Below are 21763 nucleotides of genomic sequence, written 5' to 3' on the forward strand. Positions count from 1 at the left end.
GTTTGGGGTTGAGGTTAAGGTTAGGATTAGGGCCAGGGTGATTGTTAGGAGTAGGTTTGGGGTTGAGGTTAAGGTTAGGATTAGAGCCAGGGTGAGGGTTAGGAGTAGGTTTTGGGTTAAGGTTAGGGTTAGGATTAGGGCCAGGGTGAGGGTTAGGAGTAGGTTTTCGGTTGAGGTTAGGGTTAGGATTAGAGATGAGGGGTAGGAGAAAATTAAACTCCACATCCTTCCATTGTGAGAAGACAATGCCATGGGTCTGAAAGGTTGTGTAGCTATCAAGCATCCTTTACTAAGTAAAGGAAACTGACAAAGAGAGTCACATTTTTGCTACCCAGAGTCCAAACCTCAACATCACTGAATGTGTTTGAGAATACTTGGATTGTAAAAAGCAGAAAATGCAACCAGCTTTTAAGACTGAACTTGTAGTAAAGATTTATTTGGAAAAATGAACCCAAGTCCCCCAGAGAAGAACATAACTGTAATAAAGGCAATGAGTGAAGATACAAAATACTGAAAATTATATTATATGTGGAAGATTATGTATAATTTATTTATAAATTATTTTCCTGACACTGCAAAATAAGTAATTTAATAGCCATTTTGACTGAAATGCTTCTTTTTCCAATTTGAACATTATTTGTAAGTCGCTTTGGATAAAAGCGTCTGCTAAATGTAAATGTAATGTAATGTAATGTAATGAACAAAAACTCTTAAATAATGGAGCTTTAAGTAATCTTCAGAGCTGTATTCGCTTTTGAGTGGAGTGCTGTAATCATGTTCATTCTGTTGGTGACTGCTCTGCTTGTAGCTCCTGCGTGGCATCATCATCTTCATCATCAGTTGGAGGACGGCTGCGCTTGAAGAAACCCATCTGCAAACAGACTCTTGTTAAGATAAACTTATCTCTAAAAATTCTCGATCACAAGTAGCACAAACATGCTACTAATACAACAAGCACTGTGTCAATAAGCATGGCACAATGGACTCTAGTGTTTAGAACATGACAGTACCTTCCAGAAGATGATGCTCAGCATAGCCAGGAGCAGGAGTCCAGCAATGACCGACACCAAAATCCACCACACAGGCATTTCTTTCTGACCATCTGGACTCCTCCAAACCACTGTAGTATTTGTCTGCCCACAGACCACACATAAAAGCATACACTGGTCATCTCTTAACCCCTGAACCACTTAATTTCTCAGCGCTGTTACATCCTAAAGCTTTTTATTCAGCAATCACACGTAAAACCATGCAAACTGACTGAGTTATGCTTCATAGTTCATGCATATAGGAGTGAGGAATGGAAGTCTGGACCCACTACCAGCTCCTGGGGGCCTTTATGTGAGCTTCAGTCCCTCAATCTCACTTGTAATCTACATTACATTTTAATCAGAGGAGGTTAGATGAGTCTAAATACATTAAAGTATAAATACTGCTATGAAATAATAACTCGGTTTAAAATAAACTTGCCTAGCAAAAAAACAACTTGTGTAACAATAAATAATAGAAGGTCAAAAATATACTGAAGCACTGATTTTCCTACAAAACTGTTGTAAAGCTTCTTAGCACATCCAGCATCTACCAGCATAGGACCTGAGGTACAGTTCTTCTCTCTGTGGGGCTAAAATGAATGCTAAACTCTTTTTTTTTTGAGCAACTAAAAAGCAGTCCAGTATCTGAACCCACAGAGCAGAATGAACTCAAACACAAAAAACTGAAGCTGATTTACAAAGTTAGAAAGCTGATTAAAAACTATATTATTTTCCCCATAAATACACTAGAGTGTAAACCAAAGTTATATCATTTGAAATCAATCAAAAAGTGTGATGCACAGGAGGACAGATGTAAATTAGTTGGTTCTTGTGACATCACAAAGCAAATTAATTCAATATGACCTGTTTTTGCAGCATGGTTTCCATATCTGGACGGCATGAACTGGGTAGATGTTGAAATTTTAATAATGTTGACATGTTAATTCAAACTAGGGAAAGCTGGGGAAATTCAGATTTCCATGATTCTGGCCCTTTCAAATAACAACCACATTTCCAGAAAAGTTGGGATGCTTGTAAATAAAAATGGCAAAATGTAAATAAAAACAAAATGCAGTGATGTGCAAATCATTTAAACTCTATATTTAATTGATCATTGTACAAAGACAACATATCAAATGTTGAAACTGAGAAACTGTTTTGTTTTTTGACAAATATATGCACATTTTGAATTTGATGCCAACAACACATTCCAAAAAAGTTGGGACGGGGGCAACAAAAGACTGATAAAGTTGTGTAAAAAAAAAAAAAAACACCTTGTGGTTGTTTGGCAACAGGTCAGTGACATGATTGGGTATATAAAAAAGATGAGGAGGGGTACCACTTTGTGAAAGACTGCACCATCAAATAGTGCAACAATTCAACAAAAACTTTTGCTTTTCATCATTTATGGTACATAATATCATTAAAAGATTCCGACAATCTGGAGAAGTCTCTGTATGCAATGGACAAGGCCAAAAACCAGTATTTATTGAGCCCTCAGGCAGCACTACATTAACAACAAACATGATTCTGTAGTGGAAATCACTGCATGGGCTCAGAAACACTTCTGAAAACCACTGTCTGTAAAAAACAATTTGTTGCTGCATCTACAAAAGCAAGTTAAAACTCTACAACATCCCTACTTTTTTGGAACGTGCTGTTGGCATCAAAATGGGCTAATATTTAAAAAAAACAATTAAATTTCTCAGTTTCAACATTTGATATGTTGTCTTTGTAATACTGTCCTTTAATATTATGGTTTATATGATTTGCCAAAGATTGCATTCTAGTTTTATTTACATTCTGCACTGCGTTCCAACTTTTTTGGAAATGGGGTTGTATTCACTGAATAATCAGCCAGCAACTAAGAGGTTAATTGACGTACACTGACTGGTCAATCAAAGCAAAATTTTAGAGAGGCTTACCTCTGCTTGTCCACTTGGGAAGACTTTTGGCTGGATTTTAGAAGGTACACTCAATACCTCAAAGTAAGCAGTGGATAGGAGGACATAATTTACATAAGGTGTCTGCAGAGGGAAGAGTAAAAAAGAGAGAAAGAAACAGAGATTCAGTGACATTTTTACATATGGAACAAATTCAGTATCAGTTTCACTGATGCTCTGATTCAAAAACTGTTTGCTCACTGCTGCTGACCAGAAATGGTCCCTCCTCACCTGTAAGAAGGTGTTGACCCACAGCCGTGCCGCCACCCTCACAACGGCTCTACCGTCTCTCTGCAGCCCTGCGGCTACACAGTTGAACACCACACACGGCTCCCCACTAGAGCAGTTCTGCACGGGGAAGAAAGCACCCAACATTCTTTCTCCTCTCAGAAAAACATCAGCTCTGCTGGTGCTAATATGACAGTATCTCAAAAACTCAATTACACAATATTCCCTTAATTCTACATGTAGTTGATCAGGCCAGACATGGTGTCTGTGGTTTGTGCTGATTCCTGATCTTTTCTGTTTCTCACCACATTACTCCCTTTTTTTGTTACCTATAATGTTTGCTATGTGCCTATTTAATTTTTGTTCATTGCCCTCTACTATTCCATATAGTGCTATTACTCTTCCATAAACTGGACTGCTTTGAGACCAATTTGACTATTTTTTCATCTAATTAAATATCTCTATATTAATTATTTATATACCAACTTATTTTAAGCGGAGCATACATGTTGAAGCACACAGATTAAGTCAATTGATAGATTTCATCTGCTTTTAATTGGGTACATTTCATTTCTTAGTAATTAATAATAAATACAATGTTTGCATTTTTAATGTTCAGGTAAATCAAGTTACCTTATTTAAACAGTAGAATGATAGCAGTAGTGCTCTTGCTTGAACAAGCTGAAGACATCTACTAACACTACCTAACAAATGTAGATAGACAGAACTTTATTGATCCTGGAGGGAAATTGCAGGACTTACTATGTAGACTTAAATGTAGAGTTACATGGTGAGTTGGCAATGTTCATAGCAGACTAATGAACTAATTGAGGGGGCTGTATTTTGCAAGCGTAATTCGCTGCCCCAGTAACCGCTCATCTTTACCCCTGTATTCTCACGTAAGCTCTCACGTGTACCTTAGAGTTTTGGCCTGTAGTGTTGCATACCTGTACATCTTAGTAAATTAAAGTCTTAGCGCTTTGTGCAGAGCTAAGCATAATGGGCTGTAAGGTATAGTCAAAGCACAGACACTCTGACGTCAGCAGAGAATCAGTTGTGTCACTGCTGCTGCCAACACATTACCAGGATGGTGCTGTTTCCACATTGAAATCCATAATTGGAAATACATGGGGGAAAAAATAACATTCTGAAACTACTAAGTTCAGACCTTGGTGTCCTTATATCTAGTTACGGCCATGCTTACACCGCATACATTAGCACTGTGCAAACTACACACTTAAATCATCACATATCTGCTTTAAATAGTGCTAAGCTGTGAAGCAATCACAAATAGATTTGCTCATGTGATTTCTGCAAGCAAAATCCATTGAGATTATGTAACAACTTAACACAGTTTTAAGCAAGCTTGCAATGATTTAGGCTAAAGTCCTTGTAGGAAAGTCTTGTCACTCACCAGACATCTTGGCCTTGCCCTAAGGCAGGGTTTTACACTCATACAAGACCAGGCATCCATGTCTTTAAAAGAGAATAAGTCTATGAACCCAAACTAATGTTTCAAAAATACATTTAAAATCACTGATAAAATCTGACAAAAGTAGCACAAATAGTTTACAGCATTTGGCATCAGGCACATATCTCTATAGCAAGGGAGGGCTTTTACCAATACTTCTTTACCAACAAGACGACTGGCTCGTTACATTGAAGGCCAGGACTTCCTGATGTACAGCCACCTTGTTGAGCATTACAAACTTTTATATTTATTTTTATTTTATTATGTTTAAAGCTACACTACATAAGTTCTTGGGAATTAAGAGACCTCTCTGATGGAAAAGCATAATTGTACGCAACCTGAACATCTGGTCACACCAGTTGTGCTTCAGGTTCCTTCCCACGAGTGGATGAATCTGATGTTTGTGAGTGCATTGAAAGAGTATTCAAAGAGAACTCAGACAAAACTTGGTGAAGGACGTTTATTCCAAGGATGTAAGGGAAAAAAAAACTGTCATCTGATCTGATCTAGAAACTCCCACATAATCTGACCAGATGCCTCTGTCTTGCAATTACTGTTTAAGGCTTTACTGGGAGACTTGCAGTGGCGCATGGACACTTTTTGTTTTAGCACATTTTAATAATGCTTCTTCAATTTTAACTAAAGATCTTACATAGCTCAACTTTAAGAATGCAGTTTGCAAAAAGCTAATTGGTGGGATCTAGATTTCTAATAACTTCAATGCTACCTCATGCAAATTTGAATGAACAAATACATTTTTGTAAGGGGGAAGTGATGTAAATTTGATTGCTCATTAACTTACTCCTTTAAGGCCAATCATAAACTCTCAAGACCTCTCAGATGAACATAAGGACACTTGTTGTTTCTTGTATAGAACCCTTAAATATGTAAATAATTAAGGAAGCTACCTTTAAAGTGACCTGGTTATAGGAATGATGATATATTATATTATAGCTCCCTCTCCTGGTGTAGGTCTGTACTTACAGCTATTACAGCAGCTCAGCATGCCAAAGCTATAAGATTAACCTATTTAGGAGCAGAAACTAGATGATGAGGATCATGATCCAAAAACAATTTAGCAAATTCCAAGACCTCTGGGCTCCAACTTACATCCCCTAATGTGCTGGACACATGAACATGGACAAAGCTTCTTACCACATAGACAGTTTCTTTGCGCTGCTGGACAAGCTCATCCTGCTGCTGCTGGACCTCACGTTTGTTGAGATGGTGATGAGGCAACGCGGTAGTGTTTTTGGGCTCTGATTTCACTAGCTGTGAATAAAAACAGAAACAGCACAAATATTTTTCTGCAATAATCTGCAACCTTATCATGCAAATTCAATATTATTTATTATAGTGCAAATAGCATATAAGATACAATGTTTATGCAGGGTATATGTTATTTTTACACAACTCCATTTCCCAAAAAGTTGGGACGGTGTGCAGAAAGTAAATAGAAATAGAATGCAATAATATGCAAATCATGTAAACCAAGAAAATACTACGAAGACAACAAATCAAATATTAACACTGAGAAATTTGATTGTTTTTTGAAAAATATATGCACATTTTGAATTTGATGCTGACAATACATTCCAAAAAAGTTTGGATGGGGCCAAATTTACAAGGAGACACTGTTGTAGTTTTGGAAGTGAAATAGTTTCCCATTCTTGTTTGATATAGAATTTCAGCTGCTCAACAGTTCAGGGTCTCCTTTGTCATATTTTTCATTTCATAATGTGGCAAATGTTATCAGTGGGTGACAGGTCTGGACTGCAGGCAGGCCAGTTTAGCCCCCAGACTCTTATAAAACAGAGCAATGCTGTTGTAATACATGCAGAATGTGATTTGATATTGCCTTGCTGAAATGATCAAGTCCTTCCCTGAAAAAGATGTCATTTGGATGGCAGCATATATTGCCAAAATATGTATATATTGTTCAGCATTAATGATACCTTCACAGCTGTGCCAGGCTACCAAGCCATGTACACTAACCCCTGGCTTTTAAACTGTGCACTGATAAAAAGCTGAATGAAAAAGCTTAGCCCAAAGGACACAGTGTCCATGATTTCCAAAAGGAAATTCGAATTTTGATTTGTCGGACCACGGGACACTTTTTTTCCCCTCAGTCCATTTCAAATGAGCTCAGGCCCAGAGAAGGTGGCAGCATTTCTGGAACCTGTTTATGTATAGTTTCTCCTGTGAGTTATAACTTACATTTGTGGATGCAGTGTCAGACTGTTTTCACAGAGTGTTTCTCAGAAGTGTTTCTGAGCCCATGCAGTGATTTCCACTATAGAATCATGTCTGTTTTTAATGCAATGCTGCTTGAAGGCCCAAATATCATGGCCAGCAATTACTGTTTTTTGGCTTTGTCCCTTGCATACAGATATTTCTCCAGATTCTCTGAATCTTTCAAGGATAATATGTAATGTGGGTGATGAAAAGCAAAAGATCTTTGCTATTTTATGTTGAAAAATTGTTGCACTATTTGCATGTGCAGTCTTTCACAAAGTGGTGAACCCCTCCTCATCTTTACTTTTGAAAGACTCAGCCACTCTGGGATGCTCTTTTATATTCTCTTTTATATATGTTGTTAATGACCTGCTGCCAATCAACCACCAGTTGTTTTTTTTTTTTTAGTATTACACAACTCTACCAGCCTGCTGTTGCCCTGTCCTGACTTTTTTGGAACATGTTCATGGCATCAAATTCAAATGGGCAAGTAGTTTTCAAAAAAAACATTCAACATTTCAACATTTGATATGTTGTCTTTGTACTTTTTTCAATTAAATATAGGGTTTAAATGCACATGATTGCATTTTGTTTTATTTACATCTTTCACAGCATCATAACTTTTTGGTAAATGGAGTGGTAGTTTATTATGGTTAGAATAAGACAAAATACTTATACTTACACAGTGTAAAAACTATTAGTGCCCTTTTCATTATGGTGAACACATCTAAAGTGCCTTTTAAATTAGATTTGAAAGCTGTAAAGTTATACAAAACTAGCATGTTACAATCATTTTATACATCCATCTGCAGCCAAGTGTTGTTTTTTTTTTGTGAATGCAAGTTAATTCTAATTCCAAACTTCTGAATGCTAATGGTATTGTACATTAAATTCCTAGCCTGGCTTTACACAGTGAAACAATCATGCAACTTCAGTTTTGTGAAATAAAATTAAACTGCACCTATGTAGCATAATGTAAAGTGTCCTACAATTCATTTGAAACTCTCAAAAATACAAGCTTCTAATTTGTCTAGCCCGAGGATTAAGAGAATGTGTTGTATGCAACTGCTGAGTTGCTTTGTATAACTGTTGAGCTGCAGAGAAATTATGTTTAATGAAACCCACAACCAGCAACTAATTGCATGAAAGTTTCACTGTGTAAAACCAGCCTAATAGTTTAACCACATATTGAAGCAATGATGCACAGTCAGAGCTGTGTGTAGATGACTACAGCCAGTAGATGGTACTCTTACCCTTTGTGGATCAATGCTGTAGCTGGTGTTGCAGGAGAGGAGCTCCTCAGAAGCATTGGCAAACACATACAGGAGGTAGGATCCATTCTGCTGCACAGGGAAATGCAGCCGGAGCCTGGCATTCACTGGGCTTGGCCCTTTATTCCTTAACTGAAATCACAGAGGAGCCAGGATGAACTGCAGCCTCCGCAATTATGAGCTCAACATGACTCATGAGAGGCACTAAAGCATGATAAAGTGCTAGCTGGAGAGCTTAGCCTCATACAAATGTTCCCTGCCTCCTTTTACAAACTACAGAAGGGCCCTGAAAGTGGTTTGGATAGGGACTTCCTCATGGCTCCTCATGGAACAACAACAACAAACTGCTTCATTCTGTCATGTGCTGAAAGCATCAGTTTTAATAACTTCAGAGTCCAGGAAGCATTTCCATGTAGGATGTCATGAAAATGCCATGCTTGCTTGCAGAGAGAGCGGTAACACTTAATGATTATAAGCCATTTATATGAGCTTGCACATATAATGAAGTATTAGGAACTTGCTATTTCGTATATGTGATGTCCTGTTAAGCTAATGATCTGTTAATACAGTGATCGATGGCTACATTTTTTCCCCTATTATGCTGCCATTTTATTTAACCTCCACAAATTCAGTTGCTTTACTATGCTCAGAGCTAGTTTTGACCATTTATTACTCCCTACATCCCATTAATATAGGAACTCAAAGTAGAAATTAATGGTTTAGCAATAGGAAGGAATAATCAATGACAACTGATACATTTATAAGCTACTGAGTAATAAAGGCTGTTGACTGTGTACTCTTACTGCAAAGTACTTAATCTACTATTTGGTAGAAATATACACTTAACAGGTAATTCCACCTTTTTTTTTCAAAATGTACACAAATATCATTAAGATGTACACTAAGTCATTCAGAGTGGTCTGAAATTAAATGCACCATTCTAAATAACCTCAGAGTCTGTTTGTTTTTATAATGGTGATGATAGGTTTTGGATATCTAGTTCCTTTCTGCTTGTAAACGCTCACAAGTTATTATATGAAAAAGTTACTAACATCTTGCCTGATACCTGAGACAATAAGCGCATTTACATGCACTTCATAAGCCGATAAAACTGCAGACAATCAGATTTTGTCAATAATCTGGTCAACGTGTTTACATGCCCTGGAGTAATGAGATACTGTGAAAGCTCTACACTAGTCAGGCAGTAATCAGATTTCAGCTTTGCAACTGGCCAATAAACTCACAGAATAAGACAGGATGTAAACGTAATATAAAACTCAAACTTCATGCCTTGGCTTTTTCACATCGTGACACTAAATAATCTAGAAGATGAAGAATATTTAAATCCTTATATTTCGTCAAGCACGTAATTGGTCTCAGTGTCACTCCAGAAGTGTTTTGCTGCATCTCAGGGCAACACTGCTTGCTGATTTACAGTACTGTTTTCACACATGCACAGACTGAGAAATCTGAAAGAAATCCGATTATGCACTAAGAAATCTGATTACAGAGCTAACTTCCAGCTTTCTTTATCAGATTTCTAAATCTGATTACTGAGCTAACTTCCATCTCTCTTTACTGGATTTCTAAATCTGATTACTGAGCTAACATCAGGAATTCCCTCTTTTTTGTTTAAAAAACATAAAGCAAGTAGATCTCTTAGATCCACAGACTCAGGTCAGCTAGAAGATCCCACCCAGAGTCCACAGTAAACATAACAAAGCAGCATTTAGCTGTTCTACAACAGGTGATGTGCTCCAAAGTTTATGACTGAGCTCTAAAACTTGCATTATATTCCTACTGCTTATGTTTAATGAGATAATTTTAATAACACTTAAACCCTTTGTCTCTGTCTTCCTTTTACACTTTTATTTTGCTTTCATGTACTTTGTATTACTTTTTAATTGACTGATTTTTAAGCTACCACTTAATTTTTTATCTTATTGATTTTCACTCTTTATTTTTTCTTTTGGTGTAATTGCCCCTGTGTATGAAATGTGTTATATAAATAAACTTGCCTTGCTTTTAATGAATATTTCACCAACATATTAATTATGGGTAATCAATGATTAATTAGCAGCATGAAAAACTACTAATTTATTAACATAAACTGGTGCCAGTGGGGACACTGTATGTTTGAGTGGAATACCTCATACACATGTTCTACAAGTGGGCCTACATCCTCTAATTCCTCCGGATAAGGCTTCGGCTCCCATTTAGCAATGGGTAGGACACACTCAGTGGGAGAGGAGACTCTGAAATTAAGAACAGGGAGTTTTAAAACTTTTAATTGTAACCACAAATCATTCAGTGACATTAATATAGTCAGTACTCAGATTACTCCTTATTTTATATAGTCAATCAGCCAGGAGAGTCTGGAGTTGAGTCTTTAGTTTCACATTGAGGCTTGTAGCTAACAAGCAAGGGTTTATGTATTGATGCAATGATGAGTAAATTCTGAATTGAAAACGATACAAAAACAAACATTTTTTTGTATATATGCAAATAAATATGCAAATTTTAGCCAGACTTTATGCCTGCAGCACATTTCAAAAAAGTCAAGACAACAGCTTATTTTCCACTGTGTTACATCACCTTTTCTTTTAACAGCCTTTAATAATAGTGATCCAGTTTTGAACGCAGAATTTCTGCCATCCTTTTGTTAGGGAAGTCTTCAGCTGTGCAGCCATATGGGGCATTCATTGTCATATTTTGATCTTTATAAAACACACATTTTCAATAGGAGACAGTTCTGATTACATGGCCATTCTACTGTAACATGCAGAATGTGGCTTGGTATTGTCAGGTTTAAATAGGAATGAGTGTCCCTGAAAAAGAGAGCACCTGAAAGGCAGTATATGTTACTCCAAAATGTGTTCAGCATTAATGGTGCCTGCACAGATGCACAGGTTACCCGCTAATACCCCCAAGCCCCCCATATCATGTCAGATGCTGGCTTTTGAACTTTACACTGTTAACAGTTCAGATGTTCTTTTTCTCCTTTGGGCCAGAGGACATGACCTCCATTATTTCCATTAATAATCAGAAAGGCAGACTTGTCAGACCACAATACATGTTTCCAATGTGCATCAGTCCAAGTGTCCCAACGTTAGAGGCATTTATTTTGTAATGTAAAACCGTAATATATAATATAATATAAAACTATGAAGTTGATAAAATAAACATTTAATATCATATTGTTTACTATTGCGGGTCAAAGTAAAAATATAAATTGGGTTTGTATATACTAACACAAGCTACTCAAACTGTAGGCAACTTAACAACCACATCTGGCAAAAAACAAAAGCTGGTTGGTGTAGGGAATTTTGATAAAGCTGTCAGTTTCACGCTGTCAGTTTAATATGAAGGGTTAGCTTGCTTATACTATTGCGTAGTAATATTCATGTTTTGATACTTTAACAACTTCATAATGTAGAGAATCCCACAACAATTGGAGGAAAAATGTATGTGTGATAAAGAGTATTGGCTCTGTTTCTAATGACTACAGAACAATACTTCAGAGATCCATCATTTGGATCTCATTCCGCTCTTTAACATCAGCGTTTGCTTGTTACACATTACATTGAGATTTTGGAAGTGTGTGGGTTGCAGCCTGTGTGAGCTCCATTCTCTGCATTTTTACACAGATACACATGCACCTTTGCAGAACTATAAATCAGCCTACCCCAAAAACTGTGAAACGCTGACACAATAAACTGAAACTTTAACATTAAGAGATACAGCCATCAACTTCTATACAAGCTTCTACACAATGTAAATATCGAGATGGAGAAAAATCCTTTCTTCAGCTATGGTTAGCATATCCGCATGAAGTTACTTCAGACTTCTCAGTCAATTTAGCACATTAGGAATATGAAGTAGTAAGACACTGAGAAAGCTCTGACAAGACCATGTAACTCATTGACCATTTGACCTTGTAAACCTACTTAACACTGACTTAAATACCAGGTTGATAAGCTAAAGGCAGAGCTGCAACTACAATATTGTGGAATAAACGTTTGTATGGTGTTCACCTTTATTTCAGCATCAACTTACAGTGCCCTGCTGATGACATACCGTATAAAGAAAAACAATGCATGGCCACAACTTATTTAGCCTTGACCACAGCTTAATAAGCGATGATATTGTTCCACACCTTACTAAGTCGTGGCCATGCATTAGCATCTTGTTCCCACGTGTTAATACAATGTGCCCACACATTATTTTTATTGATACAGGATGACAGCAGCATGGCTCCATATCAACTTTTATAGTTCTACATGTGAAAGGCTGACCTTGTGGGAATCTTGTGTCACTACATGGATGGGTTAAATGTGGAGGTGAAATTCCCCTGCTGTGCGACTAATAAGGGTCACTTAATCTTATAATGTATTTTTGTCCATTTTTATAGATATCAGAAACGAGTTCGAGTTGTACATCTTATTCTCTTAAATAGCAATTATATAAAAAATATTTACATTAATTGTATAGTACATGTCATATATTATAGTTTGCTTCCTATCGATTTGCATTTTCATGTATTCTAGATTCAATCTCAAATAGCTGCCTATATAGTGCACTACATACAGATTAAATAATGGTGTCTATGTCCAAATAGTTAACTAAATGTTCATTAGGGAGTCATTTGGGTTTCAGTCACTGTGTTTCTGCAGTTTAGACTTTATTAGCCTGTGCCTGATTTAAGATTACAGACTTTCCTATTATCTCTGACTTCATGTGAGCCCTGCTTTGGATTATTATGATAACTGGAGGTTCTACCACCTCTGGCTCCCTAGTGTTACAAGCAGCAGGTTAAATTCAAAGAGTAGCAACAAAAAACCCAGTTAAACTCACCCACGCATCTCCAAAGAAGCCACAGCCTGAACATTAATCTTAACTTCCACTGGGTTGCTGTCTGGGTTCTGACTGTTCTTGCTGCAGACAATGTGGGAGGAAGAGAACAGACAATCAAAGCACTGCTGCTTTCTTCAAGTCGGAAAATTACATTCGAAAGCGTATGTCATGCAACACAAACTACATTTGAATATGCTAATGGTCGTGGAGAACCTTCAAAAGCTTTGTGGTGGATAAAAGGATGTTCCTGCCTTTTAATTTGTAAATGGAATGACACATGGGTCTCGACCTCCTCCAGCCCACCCATACTGAAGAACAGGCCAGCTTGGAGCTAGGAGGAGTTCAACAGACAAAACAGTGTTGACAGAATGTTCAGGTGAAAGTGATTTAAAATGAAAACACAAAAATTGCAGAGCGCATGTATAAATACATTCTCGCTTTACCTTCTGGCCAGCCTTCATTGGGTTGCCCAGTTCACACACCACAATGACTGACCCATTGTCTTTTTTCGGACCACATAGCAGATGAGTGAAGCCCTGAAAATGTTAACAAAATATTAAGACATAATTTGAAGCAGCGGCTAACAGCAAAATGTACTGCTTTTACTTTCCTGTAAAGATGAGCTTTTATCTCTTTTTCAATACAATAGTCCATTCATGCAGTTTTACAGCCAATGACTAGCAATCGCTTGCAAACTCAGAGGGACAGATGTAGGTACAGCACAGATACAGTGGAAAAAATGTCCACAGTGCACTTGAATCCCAATCCCATTTCACCCCTCGGCCCCACCACTTAGCCCTTAGCCCTCCGTTTTGCGCGTTCACGTCCAGGGTAAGGGTGTCCCAGTTTTTGCTGAGATAGAGGGGTAGGGCGAAGTGTTCGAGACGATGACCCTTCCAAACGGAGTGTTATTAGAAAAAAACGGCAAGATAGCTGCGCGAGCGACCACAGAAACTCACAAATATGAGAAATTTCTCCGTTAAAAATTACGATAACCCCTATATTATCTTAACTTAATGCCGTTTCAAAGTATTATGGTTGTTTTCTTCATAATAAGCACAAAAAATCGCTAATAGCGATATTGTTTCGGTAGCTAGCTAGCTAACTTTCCCGTTCCACCTTAAATAGTCCGGTAATTTAAGGTGGAACTGAAAAATTCGAACAAGAACATGACGAATGGCCGACTTCAGCTTCGTATCACCAAAGAATTAGCGCTGGGCGATAACAACTAATTGTCTTAAACCCCCTCTTTAAAGGCGTATGATGCCCTAAATGGAACTACAACCCAGCAGTGAGGAGCTGAACCAGAACCTCTGCTACTGAAGACCGGCCGGGTCGCCTAGAGAGCAGCGCTAGTGGCCTGTTAATAAAGCGATGTTTTTTATGTTTGAGAGTTATCCCATTTCGTAGGGCAAGAGTTCAACCACTAGCCCTCGTAACTAAGTTATAAGGGGTTAAGGACACTCGAAAACAAGGGATAGGGGTAAAAAGAAGAAATGGGATTGGGCCTCAGTGTTTAAAGGAGAGCTGTAAAGTAACGGAACCGCCAACGAGCTCAAGACAAAACAGAAAATGAAAGTTAACTGACAAAGAAATAGCAATGTAAACATGTTCTTTCCATCAATTCTACAGTGTTATTGTTATTGCAGATAGGAATATAGAGTTTCTGAATCATAACGCAGACTGTGTTGCATATATTACACCCGCATCTCAGCATATTTTGAGTTGCGTCTTCTCACAAATGTACATCTTGTCCCAGGAATATAAACAGTGTTATTGTGATGGTAAACACACTATCGCTATGTGTTTGAGACTTGTGTCACCATCTCACCACGGAGCTTCCTGCCATTGTTAAACAAAACTGCTCAACATGTCTTTTGAACCCCTTATGCAGATTTACAGATGCATATGCATGAGGAAGACAAAAGTAGCCAATGAAATGTGAGGTTTAGGTTAATTATTTTTATGTTTTTCTTAGGCGTTGGATTGAAATTCTATCTGCACTTGCTCCACAACATTACACAATACAACTCAGTTTTCTGAAAAACATGTTAATTGCTTGTATTGATGTCAAAGACAAAAGCAATAGTGAGCCAGCTTATATATTCCTGTGACTTTCTGTTATTTGCTTAGTGATTTTAATATCCACAGCTACAGTATTAATGCAGGTGTACTTGTAGTTGCTGCAGCTGTCCCTACAGCTCTGTCTTATTTGCTCAGTGGTTGTTCAATGGAGGTCTCTTTCCATTGATGGATGGGCTAGGGGGCTGATAAATTGTGTGTCAATATGTCATGCTACAGTCAGTAAATGTCGGCCTACACAGCTCACCTATATGGTAAAATGGCTAATGAATGTAAATACAAATTACCTAATAAACTGGCAACTCAATGTTAGTGGTGAATAAACTTAAGTGATGATGCTCTAACCTCCTTGTTGCTCAGCACAGACTGTAAGTGTGTTCGGGCAGGAAGGCGGATGTGCAGCTCTGTCTCATATGCCCCTTCTCCCTGGTTCTCTGCTTTTATGATCAGAAGAGCTGGATTTTCATCCCCTATCAGAAAAGGCTTCCCATCCCTGTTGGTTATAACAATAAAAAATTATGAAAAGTTTAATTTGTATATTTTCAAATTTAAGGCTGTTAAATGACAACACACCACCAAAGAAAACATGCAGACATAGCTGGCACAGTGAGATAATGTTCCTAACCACAACGTATAGTTCCTTGGTTTGTGGCCACATCAATCTTCACTATCATGGTGCGAAGTTCCCAGCTCATGGCCTAGTCAAACTCTACCATCACAGTGCAAAGTCTTAGGTTCACTGCCTAATCAAGCTCCGCTTTTGTGAAATGCAGTCCGCGACTTGTGGCCATAATCAAACTTAACCATCGTGCTGCACAGTCTCTGGCTCACAGCCTAGTCAAACTCTGCTGTTGTGGTGCAAAGTCACTGTCACACAGCTTAGTCACCCTCCGCTACCATGGTCAGAATGTCCTGGCTCTTGACATAAGCAAACTCTGCTGTCACAGTGTGAAGTCCCCAGCTCACGGCTGGTCAAATGTAGCTACCGTGATGAAGTGTCCCAGCATGTGGCTCAGTCAAACTCCTGGCTCACAGCCCAGTCAAATTCAGCCACTATACTGCAAAGTCTCTCAGTCATCAGTGGAAAGCCAGGCCAGCATATGCCAAGCATGCCACAAACAAACAAAAACCTGATGTACACCGTCAGCAAAAATGTGTTTAGTGCTCGTACACAGGACATGACACATAAATTGACAGTAAAACACTGAAGGAGAAACACAAATATGTTCTGTCTGTTGCTGATGCTGGGTTTTCTCCAGTTCATTTTCCTCAGTTTACCATATTGTCAAAACCTTGTAGCTCCATTTTTACTTTTTAAAACATGTTGTGTGAGTTTTTATGATGAACTTATCAATATATATTGATAATATATATTGTGGATAAAATATTGTGGAGAAATATTTTGTGGATAAAGGTAACTGTAATGATAAAGCAAAGTGAGTTAGGTGAGATTAAAAACAGGGTTGTAAAACTTTATAATTCATCATTTTGCCCAAAAATCACTCAAAAACGCTCCTTTACTGTTTCTCCCATTGCGAAAAAAAGTTTAATGGGTCTCTCTTACAAAAGAGACCTGACACTTACGACTCAGCTGCCAGCTTCAAGTCAGGAATGCAGATGTTATCGTCACCGCAGTCAAGAATGATCCGTGTCTAGAATGAAACAAATGTGAGAGGGTCATTTTCTTGTTGTATGAAAATTAACATCTCGTGCCATAAAAACCACGGGTTCCCACCTGGCCCACTATAGCACTTTGTCCATGCAGCATAACACCAGTGCTGGCAGCCAGTTTGTAGTTAAGTGAGACAACAATCGGGCTCAGCTTGTCCTTGAATTCCGCCTGAGGAAAAATCCAAGTTTTAAATAATTAATAGGAAGCTGTAAACAATTAGGATGATAAACAGAGCTGCAAATGATTACATTGTAAATAAGAAAGGAGAAAAAATCATCTGTAATGACTCATATTGTAAAAGTGGTCATCAAATCTTAAGGCAGATAAGCTGTAACTATTGTAAATAGATAGGGCCTATTTATCGTTTAAAGTCAGTGTGAATCATAAATGTTCCTTCCATTTTCAGGTTAGCTGACTGTCATGATGACAGGTGAGGATGGTGGAAGTGAAATATGATGTTATTTGTAAATACTGTTTACCCCACCTGCTGATGCATGGTGATGCAATCAAAAATCAGAAGATGCTTTAGAGTTGGGGCAAAAGACGTTACACTTTAATGAAAGGTAACAAGAATATAAGAATTTTGCCTTTTATATTAGGAATGAATTTTCTAATATTTGAATAGACATGAAATCAAATTGTAAATTAGGATTTTCAGTATTCTGAATTGAATTCAGAACCACCAGCCAACTGTGTTTGCACACTGTGAACCTAGACCTCCGCATTTAACCCATCCATGTAGTGAAACACCCACACATATGCACACTAGTGAACACACACACTAGGGGGCAGTGAGCACATTCGCCCAGAGCAGTGGGCAGCCCTATCCACAGTGCCCAGGGAGCAATTGGGGGTTAGATGCCTTGCTCATAGACCCCGGGGTCATCCTAGGACCCGCTGGAGGGATTATGTCGCCAAGTTGGCCTGGGAGCGGCTTGGGGTCCCCGGGAATGCGCTGGAGGAAGTTGCGGGGGACAGGGTCATCTGGGATTCTGCTACCGCGACCCTGTCTGGACTAGCGGTCAACGATGATAGATGGATGGATGGATGCTTTGTTCAAGCGTACTTCAGTCATGGACTGTCAGCTGAGGGGATCGAACTGGCAACCTTCTGGTCACAGGGCAAGTACCCTAACCTCCAGCCCACAACTGCAAAATAGCCTCTAATGTGATATATTATCATAAGAACCATGAGACAGCTGAACTGTGTACTCCACCAGAGGGAGGTGAATAGCCCACATCTAATATTTTGGTCAGAGTTTCTTATCTGTTTAGCATGGAAAAACTACTGCAGCCAGTTAAAGGCTATTACAGTCTGAAAGGCCGGCAGTGATTCTTTGGTGTTGTGTAATAGAGCATACATAGGAAACTTGACAGAAAAGCACCAATAGACACCCTACACATATAGATTTCATAGAATAAAACTTTCAATATCATTTAATGAATGTATCAGGTTTGGTATCAACAAACTAACTCTTCACAAACTCTGTTTTCCAGCTTAAACCTCTGGGTTAAATATGATGTGGCTAGGCTAATAACACTGGCTGAGCTGAGAACTGATGATTAAAGTTTGTTATAAACTTCAAGTCTCAAAAAAAGTCTCTTTTAATTTCAGGTTAACTTTAATATTTTGATGTTCCCAAAATTCTTGACATACTGATTAACAGTTAGTCCAGTACAGTCTTGCAAAAGTTTGGGCACCTCTGGTTAAATTACACATTTTGTTGATTTTCAAAGTTGAAATAAGTTATTATAAACTCTACACTCTTAAAAAAGATGGTTCTTTGAGGGTTCTTTAGTAAAAAAAAAGTTCTATATAGAACAATGAATACTCAAAGAACCCTTTGCATGATTGAAGGGTTCCTAGCATTGTTCAGATTCATAATGTGCTGTAGATGTTTCTACTTTTCAGAAAAGAATTCCGTACAGCTCTAAAAAGCTTTTAACAGTAGAAGCACCTTTTTTGGTGCTATATACAACAATTTTCAAAAAGGTCGAATATACAACACATTCTCCATCAATTTGCAGAACCATTTCCACACAGAATTCACAGCTCTAAGAAGAACCACTCTCTTTAATAAAGAATCCTGGAAGAAACCTTTTGTACAATTTCATACACAATTTTGCTAAATTTAACAATTTAACAAAAAGCAAAACATTAAATGTGACCTGAGAAAAAGTTATGGCACATTTTATATTGTATTTTTCATTTTTATAAATAGAAGTTTTGCACTGAAATTTGCAGGTGTGTTCTCTGTAGAGGATGTGTTAACTTATTTTCACTTGGAACATCTGTTGGACTGCTCAGTTTTACTTGACTCAAACATGTAGTTTGAGAAATATTACTGGTGAGTTGTGCAATGCAAATTTTGAAGTTTTAACTGTGTGTATGCATTTTTACAGTTTAAATGCTCCTTGTGTCTGATGCTCTGACAGGTTTCTGCTGAAATAAGCAGGCTTACACATTGTGTTGGTGGAGTTTTGAGTCAATAGCTATGGAAAACTACCCTAATGCTTTTATCACTACAAGCCTACATCCTGTCTTATCAGCATTGCTCAGCACTAACCCTGTGTGGGTGTTACAGACACAGGAAAGGAGGTGCAGATGATTGTGCTCTGATGTCAAAAATAACTGTATTAGTTTTATTTCCCAATGGATCCTGCTTGAAATTGGAGGTATTGGAGGACATTTTTAGAGTTGCCATGTTTTATAACTGGACAAAGATGTGTGCTTCAAGGAAACCTACCAATAGGTAGGCGGTGAGATTCCTGCAGGCTGTTCCAGTGTTTCTATTAATGGAGAGTTGAAACTGACTGTGCGGCTGAGTGGTCTCCACCAGGAGGGTCCGTCTGGCCATATTTGGCTTCAGCTTATCCAGCTGTATCTCTGTGTTCAGCACTGGAGAACATTTCAGACAGAATGATTTTGAATGAATGAACACGTATATCACTTCTTATCCTTGGCAAAGCTAAAGGGCTTCCTTCGGAATTTGGTTACTTGGAGTTAAGTTACTACCATTGTTTTGCTATGCTATTCAAATCTAATAACATTTTAATTACATACTGAGTTATGCAATGAATTACTGTGGAGGAGAGGACGTGGGCGAGCATCACATGCAGAGCCAGTCTGCTGAACCAGTGGGCTGAGTAGCTGATAAGATTCACCTATGTGCTGTTTCTGCCAGCCTACTTACAGCCATGTCTTTTCTCAGTAGGCGGCAGATCCCAGAAAGAGAGGGAGATCAGTGGGGTCATAGAAAAGAGAAATCAGACTGAAAGGTCCCTGTGAACGTGTCCTTTAATTTTGTATGCTGGCTGAACAGCTGAGTGATGTGTTGTTGTCAGAATAAAAAGAAAGCTGTGTCTCCACACCCTGCATCCCGGTGTCCTCTCTCCTCACAGCCTCCCAAAGATCACAAATACATTTACTTCTGAATTACATTCTGCAGACAGGTTTAAGCCATAGCTGCCCCTTGTAACTCAGTTCCAAGAATCAGTATAATTAACAGGCTATTCCTGCTTGTTTCAGCTATGAGTGAAAAAGTATTATATTGTAATATTATAATATATTATCAATAACTGCAACTTCTAAGTGTTAAATTTGGTTCACAGAAATAAAATAAATATCTGAATTGTCCATTATGTTTGTGCAATAGTTTGTACTGCTGGGCCTGTTCTCCAGAACACTACTTTTGAAATACATTACTATGAGGTTGTGGGCAGTTAATAGACAGAATGTCAGGTTTGCGTGTTTTCCTGCATCTATACTTGAATTATACAGTGTGTATCAAAGACCACCTTTCATTTATTTCAAACCACATTTTATTACGCTTATTTCTGCCAAGATTGCACAATAAATGAAAGTTATTTTTCACAGTGAAATACCCTTTTCATCATTTTATTATGAAATCAACATATCTTAAGATATTTTCAGTAATAACACCACAAATTACTGTCAGATTGACATTGACTACCGCAAAGCATTATGGAATATGACAGTAACTGAGAAACAAAATGGAATAAATATTTTAATAAAAACATTTTTGGTCTTTGATGACACAATTTTTACTGTTTTTTTTTACAGTCTACAAGTTGTTTATTTTTAACGTCAGGAGAAAAGCATATATTTAACAGATCCCACAGAAGCCCCAACAGCTAATATAATCTGAAATTTATTGTGCCAACCTTTTGCATTCAGAGAAAATATGCAGGTTTGTCATAGAAGTTGGTTGTACTTTCTCCTTCTCATGATCCGAGTAAACCCAACACTGTCAGTGATGCTGAGGTCTGGATTATTTTTTAGATCTCAAAGCAAAAATGGAGCTTGATTTTCTCATATCTCTCAAAGATAAAAACTGTACTTCAGTGATTGAACATTCTTGAGATCTGCAAGTCCAGCAGGCTACTTCTCCCTCCACATTCAAATCTGACCTCAAAACTTTCTCGCCTACAACCTTCCCCAAACCTAAATCTACTCTTCAGCCTGGCTTTCCCTATGCTGTCTTTACCTGCACTACCATGTTTTACTGTTTTTTTCTATGTAATGATATAATTGTAACTGTCATTAGGTTTTTAAAAAGCACTTTATAAGTGTTTTTTTTTTTTTTTAAAAAGCACTTTATAAGTGTCCTCCCATCGACCCACCACCGATGGGAGGGGCAGTAGGAGGGGTGCGGTGCATTGTGGATCGGGCAGTGTCCGAAGGCGTGGGCCTTGGCGTTCTGATCCTCGGTTGCTGAAACTGGCTTTTGGAACTTGGAACGTTACCTCACTGGCGGGGAAGGAGCCTGAGTTGGTGCGCGAGGTTGAGAGATACCGGCTAGATATAGTCGGGCTCACCTCAACACACAGCTTGGGCTCTGGGTCCAATCTCCTTGAGAGGGGCTGGACTTTTTTCTTTTCTGGAGTTGCCCATGGTGAGAGGCGGCGGGCAGGTGTGGGCTTTCTCATAGCCCCTCGACTCGGCGCCTGTATGTT

At 38.2% G+C, this 21763-nt stretch overlaps 1 protein-coding gene across 1 annotated transcript in view; it reads right to left on the bottom strand.

Moving 5' to 3' along the window:
- Nucleotides 1-406: 406 nt before the first annotated feature.
- Nucleotides 407-21763, bottom strand: part of itga2b (integrin, alpha 2b) — a 44139-nt gene continuing 22782 nt past the window's right edge. The window contains exons 17-30 of the mRNA XM_017686264.2: nucleotides 19534-19685; nucleotides 16851-16955; nucleotides 16700-16767; nucleotides 15461-15608; nucleotides 13477-13569; nucleotides 13285-13364; nucleotides 13034-13114; nucleotides 10329-10434; nucleotides 8162-8311; nucleotides 5829-5945; nucleotides 3206-3322; nucleotides 2957-3058; nucleotides 1011-1133; nucleotides 407-871 (exon numbers count right to left, since the gene is read on the bottom strand). Coding sequence (XP_017541753.2) covers nucleotides 779-871; nucleotides 1011-1133; nucleotides 2957-3058; nucleotides 3206-3322; nucleotides 5829-5945; nucleotides 8162-8311; nucleotides 10329-10434; nucleotides 13034-13114; nucleotides 13285-13364; nucleotides 13477-13569; nucleotides 15461-15608; nucleotides 16700-16767; nucleotides 16851-16955; nucleotides 19534-19685 — 1535 coding nt within the window. The 3' untranslated portion in view covers nucleotides 407-778. The remainder of the gene's footprint in view (nucleotides 872-1010; nucleotides 1134-2956; nucleotides 3059-3205; nucleotides 3323-5828; nucleotides 5946-8161; nucleotides 8312-10328; nucleotides 10435-13033; nucleotides 13115-13284; nucleotides 13365-13476; nucleotides 13570-15460; nucleotides 15609-16699; nucleotides 16768-16850; nucleotides 16956-19533; nucleotides 19686-21763) is intronic.

Source organism: Pygocentrus nattereri, chromosome 14 (genome assembly GCF_015220715.1).
Source record: "Pygocentrus nattereri isolate fPygNat1 chromosome 14, fPygNat1.pri, whole genome shotgun sequence".
Classification (NCBI taxonomy): domain Eukaryota; kingdom Metazoa; phylum Chordata; class Actinopteri; order Characiformes; family Serrasalmidae; genus Pygocentrus; species Pygocentrus nattereri.